Genomic DNA, 12,994 nt, shown 5'->3' with positions numbered 1-12,994 from the left:
CATCGCTTCTCAATAACTCGGAAGCGGTATAAAGACTCTAAAACAAGCTGTCTACATTTAGAACAGCATGAGCCTTCTTCAATATATTTTTGGTGCTGAGGGGTTTTATAGTAGTGAAGAGCTGCCCAGAGTTCATCCATCAGAAATCCATCTCTCGTAGCAGGTCATGAGGTCTACGAGGAATAATCTCCAATGTAGCCTCGTCCTCCATCTCAATAAAACAGTAATCCAACGTAGGTGTTTCATTACTTTCATTTCCTTCCATGGCTGGAAAATATCTCGCACGGGAGAGAGACTAGAAGAAAAGCAGCTGTGTCCAAACGTGTGCTCTTCACACTAACAAAAGGGAATCTCGTGCTACGTGGAATCAAGGAAGAAGGCGAGTAGAGGACAGCAAGAAAGATGGCAGAAGCTGATAGGCTGAACTCAGACGGAAAGAGGGTGGAAAATTCGCCTTCATGCGCTGAAGTGCTGAAGTGAGAAAGAGAGAGAAATCCCGGGTATATAAATAGCCAGGAAGGGCCATCAAAAGCTAGGCGAATTTAGGGTGGGTGCTTGATTTAGAGCAAGTGCTTTCCTTGCTAGAGAAAAACAAAAAAGCAACCTGCTTTTTAACCAAAAAAACAGTCTTGCTTTTAATAGATCTGGTCCCGCTTTCCTCCAGCCAGCCAAAAATAGCCAAAACGCGCTAGATTTAGAGCAAGTGCTTTCCTTGCTAGAGAAAAACAAAAAAGCAACCTGCTTTTTAACCAAAAAAACAGTCTCGCTTTTAATAGATCCTGTCCCGCTTTTCTCGAGCCAGCCAAAAATAGCCAAAACGTGCTAAAAGCCAAGTGCCTGCCCCCAATCATATCGCCCCTGTCTCTGATGCCCGAATCTCCTAGACAAGCCGCTTTCTAGGCTTATGAACGCTCTCTCTTTCCTCCTACTTCTCAACTGCAGCAAATCTAGGTCTCTAGGGTAGGAATCTCATCCTTGAGAACCTAGAGCGAATTCTTTCCCTAACCAGCCTACTGTCACGCGTCCCCACACAGCCAATCACATCAACAACCCAAGCGTGGGTAGTATTAGGTCAGAAACGATCCATCCTCATATCTCTTGCTGAAAGCATCGAGTCTTCTCATCGCCTACCCTTCTCAAGGAATCACGATTTCCAAACACGGCAACCGAGAGAGAGCACACAGCCTATGGACTTCTATTTCTTCCACAACTCTCCCAATCATGAGTGCACATCATCAGCCAACGATTCAGCCCATACATGAGCGGATATTCAGATTTGCAAGAGCAATCTCAAAAGGCGTACCTGGAAGACATCTTTTCTGCATACCTCGCGTTGAATTCAATAGTGATAGGACGGCTCTGATACCAAATGACACGACCCCGCAAGATCTGACCCTATCACTAATCTAGAATCTCGTCCTCAATCCAACTAGAATCATAGCGCAGGTGCCTCGATCCTCCCGACCACCCCTGAGCACGTGGGCTACAGCTTGACTCATCCATAGGCCCATATCTAACCCACGCGTCCCATACCACCTAAGCCCATCCAGAGGACCTTTGATACACCACCTATGATCCGCCATGTACATGGCCAGAGTCCCGGCCTAGGTCCAAGCCCCATCCATCAGTTGAGGAGCGCTCAACTGATCTACACAATAGCACTGGCCCTCCCTCTATATAGAAGGTAACCTGCTATAGATAGCATAATGCTATGAATAGCTCCCTCCATATAAAGCGAGCACTATATATGAGTCAATTATACATATAGCAATCTCGGCTAAAAATAGCCATCCAGCCCTATGCTATCCCGTAACCCACGTTAACCTGCTATCCAACCCTAGGTACACCATGCACATGAAATCAGCCAAGGGCACTCGCTTGACATGTATGTGGCTGCTTGGGGAGAGGCTGATGAAGCTGAAGAGGAACAACCAGGCAGGAACAAACGGCCAAAGGAGGCCAGCACAAAATGGCAAACTAGAGAAAGAAGCTGAGACGAGAAGGAAGAGGATCGAGACAGATTTGACACAAAGGAAGTGGCGAGCTGAGACCACACATAGCTGCTAGAGGCTGCAGGAGCATGATGGAGCCTGATCTACGTATTCCCACCCCTTTAACTGATCCCTTTACACTACCTTTGTCAAGAATGCAAAGGCCGTGGTGAGCTGAGACCGCACATAGCTGCTAGAGGCTGCAGGAACATGATGGAGCTCGATCTACGTATTCCCACCCCTTAACTGATTCCCGGATTTGCATACGGCCAAGCCGGCAGGAATACCAACTTATAAGCACAATGTTCAGCTGCAATGTAAACAAGGGGATCACAGACCATATGTCAATCAAAATGATTATCGATCTTAGAGAGACGAGTAACATTTCGGAAACTCAAGAACTAGCGTGGTAAAGAATTGAGTAGTGTGTTATGTTGATTTACAACTAAACAGGAACATAATCAAGAACGACATATTTGCTGGTAAAGAATTGAGCAATGTGTTACATTGATTTTCAACTAAAACGGAACGTTATCAAGAACTGTTTAAAATTTATATACCTTTAAGTCTAGAATATATCCAATCATACAAATTTAGATTTTTTGTTGTTCTAAAGTCCAAAAATCTAAACAAAATAAAAGAGAAAATGAAAGAGAAGAAAAAAGTAGTAACAAAAACTTTTTTGACAAAGACATACTTTGCAAGCAAAGTAACACTTATTTCGTCATCAGTGCCTAAGCATAAGTAGCTATACTGGGTTTCTAAAGACCCGCAGAGTCTCTTGTGCTTACTAAAATACGTCAACTAAACGAAAGAGAAAGAAAACAAGAAAGGAAGAAGAAAGGAAGAAGGTGACACGCAAAATTAAACAAGCAAATCAAGAAACAAAATCTTCCAAAAAACAGGAATAAAATCTCTCTCTCTCTCTCTCTCTCTCTCTCTCTCTCTCTCAGTGTCGAGGACTCAGAGCAGCAGGACACGCCGGATTCCGGCATGATCATGGAACCATGGACCACATTCTAACGCTCAGATGTATCATCGAGGAGGCGAGATCACGGAAGCAGAGGGTTTATTGTTGCTTTGTGGATTTTCGCAAGGCATTTGACACAGTCCCATGAGCCCGCCTCATACGGCGCATACAGGACTTGGGTTATGACCAGGAGATCATTTGGGCTGTCATGGCACTTTACGAGAGAGTTTCTGGCAGAGTTCGGGTAGGATCCGGGTGGACAGACGAGATCATGAGTGCCGTTGGGGTCAAACAAGGGTGTCCTTTGTCGCCTACCTTGTTTGGCCTCTACATTGACGAGCTTGAGACAGTGATGCAGACACAGGGGGGTGTAGGTTGCTCTCTTGCAGGCACGTTGATCCAGATTTTGCTCGATTTTCACAGTCTCATAGACCCATCGGTCTTCCGAAGACTTTAATAAACTTTCTTTCTTTCTTTCTTTCTTTCTTTCTCTCTCTCTCCCCGCTCCACTCTAGTCTTTTTCCTTTTCATTGTCACACCCAGATGTATTTGACTATGTATGATCAGACTTAGGACTCAACACGGGTGAAGATGCTCGTTTAGTAGCTCCACCCTTACTGTGGTTTGTATCAGGTTTTCTTTCAGTCTCATAGACCCATCGGTCTTCCAAAGACTCTAATAAAATTTATTTCTTTCTTTCACTCTCTCTCTCTCTTATTTAAAACATAAAGAACTAAAAGGGCCCCTACTGTTCAAAATTTACTTTTCAAATAAGCATGGGAAACATGATTAGGAGGCGGCAAAAACATCTCTCATAGTCCCTCTACAACTAACCTGAAGAAGAGACTCCAACTTGTTCTCTGTGCCAGAAAGCTTAATGAAGCTATGCCGGGCCGTAGAAACCTTCTTGTGCAATGTAGAGGTCTGAATATGCCTTATCCCAGGAAATTCTTCGTCTAAAAGTTTTTGCACAGCCTGCATTCATTATTATGCATCGAGAAAATGAACAGTAGAGACAAAATACACCAAAATCAAAATCAAACCACTATACCATCCAGGATCGCAAATTCCGAGTCAGTCACACAATAGGCTAGTACCCAAAATCTGTTGCCAGCTTGATGAAATACTTGCCCATGTAAAACGCATACTTCAAAGATTTCAATCATTGTGCAGCAAAGGCATCAGAGGCTTACACATGGAGGTGATACACAAATTTGTGATGAAATTGATACAACATGCCAACTCAACAGTAGGACTTGGATTCATAAAAATGCATCCAATGGTAGGTGCAAATCACATCTGCCAAAACCTATGCACATTTTTTTCTATCCCTTCTACTCAGGTATAAAGGAACCGTGATGAGAAGCCTAACACTCATATACCGAGCTTTTTACCATGCGGTCATAAAAATCAATGACAACCACAACCCCTTAGATCATGATTAAAATCGAAAATCTTATAAGTATATCCTACCCTTGCCACTCGCCCCCTAAAAAGGATCATGTGCCACAAGATTTTAGTAATCACCTATACAGGAGACATCAATGTACACATACACACACACACTTCTTTTTTTTTTTTTTGGTAACACATACACACACACTTTTTTTTTTAGTAATATCCAGTGCAGTATACACACACACACACACACACACATAGAGAGTAGATGCTTCAAGTAGAAATAGGAGAGCACTTTATCATAGAGAATCTAAAGAATCCACCATAACGACCTGGCCTTGAAATTAAATGGACCCTATTGTATTAGATATTCAAAGAACAAGTCGTATGGCCAACAACTGTAAAATCCCCAAAGTTTTAAGCAAGCACCTTTGTTATTGTTGCCGTAACAAGAATGGCTTGAAATCCTGGATCTCCCAGCTTAAGAGATCTATTCCGCAAAGGTCCAAGAAACTTCCGTATATCTGGTCCAAAGCCACGGTCAAACATAGTGTCTGCCTCATCTAGAACCTGTCACACCCAGCAACTATAATATTATGTATGTTCACAGCAAATAATAGAGCTCTCTCTCTCTCTCTCTCTCATAACATAGTGTCTGCCTCATCTAGAACCTGTCACACCCAGCAACTATAATATTATGTATGCTCACAGAAAATAATAGGGCTCTCTCTCTCTCTCTCTCTCTCTCTCTCTCTCTCTCTCACATAACATAGTGTCTGCCTCATCTAGAACCTGTCACACCCAGCAACTATAATGTTATGTATGTTCGCAGCAAATAATAGAGCTCTCTCTCTCTCTCTCTCTCTCTCTCTCTCTCTCTCTCTCTCTCTCTCTATATATATATATATATATATATATCGACCATGAGGGGTTACAGACTGAGCACTTCACTCACGGGCAGAAGGTCTTAGCTCTGATTCTAGCGCAAATGTTCAATCATGCGGTATGTCACGGATTCCCACCTGCCTGTATCCGATATACAAAGCAGGAGATCCAATGGACACTCAAAACTACCGCACTCTTATGATTGGCCACACTTTGGCCAAGATATATGGATCGGTACTAGAGAGGGAGATCAGCAGCCACACCATGGTTGTAAGACATGTTAAGACACGACACGTTAGACACGCATCAGACACGAGTGTCTAAAGTGTCTTAAAGATAAGACATGTAAGACACGCCATTGTGGTTATAATAATAAATATTTAATTAATATATGTATAAGTATACAAATGTACAACTTGCTAGCATAGCTAGCTGCTAGATTCTAAAAGTACAATAAGCTACACTTAAATAATGCAAGAAGAAACAATGCACTTGTACAATGTAGTTAAGAGTCAAGACTCGTCACTCAAGACTTAAAAGTTAAAGTTAAGACTCATGACTGAAGAGCTCACAAGTTTTGAGTACTTAAAGGTTTAAACTGACAATTGAATCTTGTCACATGTGACATGAATGAAAACTGCATCTCGATACATATAATTGAAAGGAAGCTTTCGACTCTCAAGACTCAAATCTCTGAAGATTCATCCTAATCTAAATCTATGAGGTCACTGCCACTGCTAGATCCAAAGTCACCATCAATGATAGCATAGCTAAGTCAAACTCAATGTGTGTTGTTACTCCCCACCCACCAAAAGAAAAAAAAACGCAAGAGTGTCTAAAGGTGTCTTAAGGTAAGACACGTGTCTTAAGTGTCTTAAGTGTCTTATCATAAGACACGAGTGTCTTAACAACCATGGGCCACACAGAGTCTCATGGACAACGGACACTAGGACAGGCAGGATTTCATAGACAGAAATCCACCCTAGACCACATCTTCACTCTGAGGGCTATCATTGAGGAGGCGAGGTCGAGACGATAGAACGTCTACGCTTGCTTTGTAGACTTTCAGAAGGCCTTCGACACTGTTCCGCGATCCATACGAGTCCTCCATCAAAGGGAGAGTTCGCGTCCCAAGAGGTCTATCCGATTGGGTTGAGAGCACAATTAGGGTGAAGCAAGGTTGAGAAAGAAAGAAAGAAAGAAAGTTTATTAAAGTCTTCGGAAGACCAATGGATCTATGAGACTGTGAAAATCCTGATACAACAAGCTGTGGTAGTGGGGCTACTAAACGAGCATCCATACCAATGCAAAATGCAAAAATGCAGAATGGCAGTACTAAGTCCTAAGTACAACATACTCATGTCGATGGTTGACTATATATCAATCTCATCATCATCATCAATATCATCATCATCATCGGCAACAACAACATATCAGGATGGATGAGGCAGTGGAGGCATGAAGTCGGCAATAGAGTGTTGTCGGCCACTCAGAGGTGCGGTCCTAGCACGTCTCCTTATCGTAGCTATGCGCCTGACCAGGGCTATTGTGACCCCCGTCAGTCCGGCTCCGACTCTAAACAAGGAGGAGATGTCCCCAAGTGTGATCTGTGTGTCGACCCTTTGTCCGAGCTATCGGGTCACAGGTGTTGGGGTAAAGGCACATTGCCACCCCTTTATTAAAGTTAAGACATCTATGACTGTCTTAAGACAGTCATAGGGTAAAACCTAATCCTAATAAAACTAATGAGTTTGTGGTGTGGCTCATCACTTCACACCCGCACACCTTGAGTCTTCTCTCTCTCTCTCACTCTCTCCCTCTTGCTCTCATTCCCCCATCAGGCCTTTCAACTGGTATCAGAGCCTCCATTTCCCTTCTACCCTAGCCTAGCCCTTACCACCCTCGACCTCTACCTAGCGCAGGTGACAGCGCCGTACAGCGCCGTACGTCGTCCGTACATCTGTACGGACGAGCTTCGCTGATCTGTGGGCAGGGCGCGGACGCGAGCGCGGGCTACGAGTGTGGGCGGCGGCGCATTGCGCAGGCAGGGCGGCGGCAGGGCAACGGGCACGGATCAGGGCACGGGCTAGGGCGTGAGCATCGAGCTGAGCGCGGGCCTTTGCCTTGTACAGCAACTTCTAGCTCCTGGTCTGCGCAGGGGCCGCCTGTGCACAGCACCAGGCTGCGCGGAACCAGAGCGCACAGCGCGCGCTCAGGTACGGTTATCCGTACCTGTTGTACGGATTCCGTACACGAGTCGTACATCCGTACGGATCTCCACAGCGCAGGTACAGGAAGCTGCTTCCGATTTTGTGCAGCAGGGAGGTACATTTTGTTGTTTTCGGGATCTGTGTCAGAGGAAATTTTTTCTTTGGATCTGGCTGTTGCACAAGTACAGCAAGTACGAAAGTACAAAAGGTACATTTTTGTTTGGGGAAGAAAGAGAGGAGAAAGAAGAAAGAGCATTCTGCTCTTCATTCCTCTTGATTCAGGGTCATTTTTCAGTTCACAAAACTGTGTTATCTTGAAAGTACAGCAAGTACTTTCATTCATCTCGTGCTTGAGGTGATGAGAACCACAGTGTGTGGTTGATTGCACAGTTATTTTGTTCTGGCAAGGTAATGCCTTGATTTTGCAAGAGGACATATGCTTTTACTGGGTTTGAATCTCAGTTTACAGGTGAGCAGATCATAGGGCTTTTGCCCGGAAGGTGATGCATTGTATGCCTTGAGGCAGTGTGGTGCCAGAGAGCACACATTTGTCTTGATTTCCGCAGTGTCGAGGTGACATTTTCTTGCAGGTCACATTTCTTGTGCCACACTCAGAGAACCTCAGTTGAGCCACGCTTGGCCAGGGCGCATCGAGTTTACTCGGTCCCTAATTGTCCATCGTTGACAGTGCTCAAAAGGTTCCTCATTGAGTGTTTGTACGTTGGGATCTGTGTATGTCATTTCTACACAGGGCAGTATATGCATTACACTGGCGGATGATTTTGTCAGAGAGATTTTCATATTGCATGCTACCTCAGTGTTGAGGTGTTCTTCACTTGGTTCAGGTGTCAGATCAAGGGGCTTTTGCCCAGATTCTGTTTGATAGCACTTGGGTCACCGACAGAGATCTTCAGATGCATTTTATCCCCTTGGCAGAAGGGTGATTGCTTGGGATTTATCCCATTTTCTGTTGCAGGTTTTGTGACAGGCTGAAGTGTCATTTTTTTTTGGGTGTTTGCCAAGTGGTTTATGCATATTAACTCAGTGCAATACCTCATCTGAGGTGGGAGAAGTGATCAGTACAGTCAGTACAGCAGTGTTTACAGCAGTGTTTGTGCTTTGTCAGATGATTAGTCAGATGATTATGCACTGTTAAGCACTTGTTGAGCAGCTGCAGCAGTCTGAAATTACTGTTTTTATGCCTCTTTGAGCACGCTACAGTGTGTCAGAAGGTACAGTATTTGCAGGGTCATTTACTGTTTTGCTGCAGATTTTCCTGACAGTAAAAAACAGCACCATTGAGAGTGCTTCTGGCTCTTGAATAGAGCAGGTTTTTTCTGAGAAATCAGAATTTTTATTCAGTCTTTTTTTTAACTTCCAGGGAGTCAGATACTTTCCTTATCTGATCAGGGGGAAGTGACTCTTCAATTCTGAACATAAAGAAACTGGAAGGAGCACACAATTATGCATTATGGGCAGAACAGTGCTGAATGTACTTCTGTTAAAGAAGATTTCTAAGCCCATAAGGCTGAAGGGTGTCAAGCCCTCTGACATGGCAGCTGATGACTGGGAAGAGCTTGATTTGTCCGCAAGGGCAGCTATCATGCTCACTATTTCAGACACTCTTGTATTCAATGTTCAGGCTGAAAAGACCTCTTATGGTCTATGGCACAGACTGGAAGAATTGTATGCTCAAAAGAGTTCAGCCAGTAAGGTTTATTGGTTGAAGAAGTCGGTTGATCTTCGCATGAAGGAAGGTACACTTATGACCTCACACTTGAGTGAGTTCAATTCTATCTTTACACAGCTTATTGCACAGGGACTGAACCTTGATGAGGAGTTCAAAGCTACTTTCTTGTTGTGTACCCTCCCTGAGAGTTGGGACACTTTCAAGACCACCCTGTCTAATTCGAATGTCACTCTGATGTATGCTGATGTAGAGAGCTCTCTCCTTATGGAGGAGATGAGCAGGAAGAATAATGCGAGCAGCAAGTCTTCAAATGCCTTGCAAGTACAGGATAGAGGCAAACTCAGCAGAAGGGGAGATCTGCTAGTAAGTCCAAATCCCGCAGTCAGTCCCGTGGCAAAAAGGACATTGAATGCTTTTATTGTGGCAAGAAGGGACATGTGAAGTCTAAGTGCTTCAAGTTCATACGGGATCAGAAAGCCAAGAAGGCTGAAACAAAGGATGCAGGAAATGCAAGCAAAGGCAAAGGCAAGGCCAAGGCAGATGACTTGGATGCAGTGAATGTTGCAGCAGAGGACAGTGACAGTGACATACATGATGTTTTATGCTCTTCTGCTGTAATAGCACATGCTTTGGTTATTGATGGTCATGACATGCACACCTGGCTCTTGGATTCAGGTGCTTCTTTTCATGTTACTCCTCATAGGGAGTGGTTTACTTCCTATACAGGTACTCATGGAGTTGTTCATCTTGGGAACAACTATGCATGTCAGATTGCAGGGATTGGCAGTATACAGATAGTATTTCCTGATGGACGCATATTCATGCTTGATGGTGTCCGCCATGTGCCGCAAATCAAGAAAAATCTGATTAGCACTGGCTTGTTGGATGACAGTGGTTACCACACCACATTTGGGGATTCCAAATGGGTGATTACTGATGGCCAGGTTGTAGTGGCTGAGGGTTTTAAGAGTGATACCTTGTACCCTCTTTATGTTTCCAGTATGGGTAATCATGTTGTTGCCATAACCGAGCTGCCAAAGGTTTCATTGTGGCATAGCCGGTTGGGACACATGTCTGTTAAAGGAATGCAAGAACTGTCACATTTGGGTTATCTGCCGCCTGTTTCTTTTTCAGATTTGCCTACTTGTGATCATTGTATATTTGGCAAGCATTCTGTGACTCCTCATAAGAGGAGAACTCCCCAGAATAGAGCACCACTTGATCTAGTGCACACTGATTTGTGTGAGATGCCACAGTTATCACTAGGGGGTGCAAAATATTTTATTACTTTCATTGATGATGCCACACGCAAAGTGTGAGTCTATTTCTTGAAGCATAAGGGAGATGCCTTAGATGCTTTCAAGAAGTTTGTCGCTCAGGTTGAGAATCGGACAGCTCGCAGGCTCAAATGCCTCAGGTCCGATAATGGGGGTGAGTATGTGTCACATGCTTTTGTGCAGTTTTGCCAAGCTAAGGGCATCAAACAGGAACTCACAGCCCCTCATAATGCATCTCAAAATGGTGCAAGTGAGCGTATGAATCGAACTATTCAGGAGAAGGTTCGATGTATGTTGTCTTATGCTGCAATACCCCATGGCTTTTGGGCAGAAGCCGTGCAAAGAGCAGTTCACATTATTAACAGGTCGCCAAACAAGGCTTTGGAGTTGAAAGTGCCAGAGGAGGTGTGGTCTGGCAAGCCACCTTCATATAAGCACTTACGTGTATTTGGCTGCGAGTGCTTTGCTCATATACGCAAAGAACTGCGCACCAAACTGGATCCAAAGTCTATCAGATGCATCTTTATGGGTTATGGTGACGAAGGTGAAATGGGGTACAGGTTATGGGATCCCGTTAAAGGGAAGATTATACGCAGCAATGATGTCATCTTTAAAGAGGATAGTGTACACAAGGAACCCGTGCAACCTGTGGAATACAGGAGGGTTATTTATGATGATGTTGGACAGCAAAGAATGCCTATTTATATGCAGCAGCAGGCTGCTGCAGATAACCCTATTCAAGAGGGTATACAGGCTGAAAATCAGCCAGATAATTTTGCCAATGATGCACCACTAGATATACCAGCAGATGGGGCTGTAGAACAGCCAGATATAGTGGTACAGCCACCCGTCATGCATGAGGAACAGGCTGGACAGCAGCCTAATCCGGAACATTTTGTTAGGAGGAGCACCCGTGCACAACGGCCTCCTGCCAGGTTTGTTCCAGGAGCCAATAATGTGGCTGATTTTATCATGCTGACAGATTGTGGTGAGCCTTCTAGCTTCAAGGAAGCTATGGGAAGAACAGAGAAAAAGAAGTGGGAGAAAGCCATGCAGTCAGAAATGGACTCCCTACTTCAAAATGATACATGGGACTTGGTGCAGTTACCTGCAGGCAGAAAGGTTTTGCCATGCAAGTGGGTTTACAAAGTCAAAGTGGATTCAAATGCTTTACCTAGGTATAAGGCCAAATTGGTTGCCAAGGGATTTAAGCAGGAGAAGGGCATTGACTTTGATGAGATCTTTTCCCCTGTAGTCAAGATGACTACTTTGAGAGCAGTGTTAGCTCTTGTTGCTCATGAAGACATGGATTTATGTCAGATGGATGTGAAGACAGCTTTTCTTCACGGAGATCTCCATGATGAGATCTATATGAGTCAGCCAAAGGGATATGCTGTTAAAGGGAAAGAGCAGCTTGTGTGTAAGCTCAAGAGGAGCTTGTATGGACTCAAGCAGGCGCCAAGAGAATGGTACAAGAAGTTTGATGCCTTCATGCAGTCCCAAGGGTATCATAGGTGTGAGACCGATCATTGCTTGTACACCAAACGGGCAAAGGATGGCAGTTTGATGCTACTCATTCTATATGTGGATGACATGCTTATTGCCAGTAAATCTCAGCATGAGCTTAGTGCTTTGAAGAAACAACTGCATAAGTCTTTTGACATGAAAGACTTGGGTGATGCAAATCATATTCTTGGCATGCGGATTACTCGTGACAGGTCCAAGGGACTTTTGTTTCTGTCACAAAAGGAGTACATTGACAGAGTACTGCAGAGGTTTAACATGGAGGGGGGGAAGTCTATTAGTACCCCGTTGCCTCCACATTTAAAACTCAGCAGTAAGGACAGCCCCAGATCAGATGATGATAAGGCTGAAATGGCCAAAGTTCCATATGCATGTGCAGTTGGTTCTTTGATGTATGCCATGGTTGCCACTCGTCCGGATATTGCTTTTGCGGTGGGAGTCATCAGCAGGTATATGGCAAATCTAGGCAAGCGGCACTAGGAAGCAGTGAAAGGTGTCTTGAGGTATCTCAAGGGTACCAAAGACTTGTGTATATGCTATGGTAGGCAGGATGCATTGGTGCATGGTTTTACAGATTCAGACTATGCAGGGAATGCAGATAACCGGAAATCTACTACCGGTTATATTTTCACATTTGCAGGAGGTGCTATATCATGGGTGTCTCGGTTGCAGAAATGCGTTGCACTGTCAACTACTGAAGCTGAATATGTTGCAGCCACTGAGGCTTGCAAGGAAGCAATATGGCTTACTCGGCTGGTGGGAGATTTGGGCATTACAGGAGATATGCCAGTTTTGCATTGTGATAGTCAGAGTGCTATCATGTTGGCAAAGAATCCGGTCTTTCATCAGAAGACCAAGCACATAGAAGTGAAATATCATTTCATCAGGGAGGTACTGGAAGACAAGCGACTTGAGCTTGTGAAAGTGCATACTGATGATAATCCTGCAGATTTGCTCAAGAGCTTGCCTACAGAGCGGTTTGCACATTGCCGCCACATCATGGGATTAGGATGAGACCATTCTTATTTTATGGTCTTGTATACAGTAAC

General features: G+C 44.3%; 1 protein-coding gene across 1 annotated transcript in view; it reads right to left on the bottom strand.

Moving 5' to 3' along the window:
* Window positions 1–12,994, bottom strand: part of RH39 — a 99,946-nt gene that overhangs the window by 65,603 nt on the left and 21,349 nt on the right. The window contains exons 4-5 of the mRNA XM_087400888.1: window positions 4,789–4,929; window positions 3,796–3,936 (exon numbers count right to left, since the gene is read on the bottom strand). Of these exons, the coding sequence (XP_087257014.1) occupies window positions 3,796–3,936; window positions 4,789–4,929 (282 nt within the window). The remainder of the gene's footprint in view (window positions 1–3,795; window positions 3,937–4,788; window positions 4,930–12,994) is intronic.

The sequence above is a fragment of the Dipteris shenzhenensis genome, chromosome 29 (genome assembly GCF_047967505.1).
Source record: "Dipteris shenzhenensis isolate YYH24624 ecotype China chromosome 29, Dip_SZ_1.0, whole genome shotgun sequence".
Lineage (NCBI taxonomy): Eukaryota > Viridiplantae > Streptophyta > Polypodiopsida > Gleicheniales > Dipteridaceae > Dipteris > Dipteris shenzhenensis.
The sequence above is the reverse complement of the archived record's forward strand: the minus strand, read 5'-3'. Positions and strand labels throughout refer to the sequence as shown.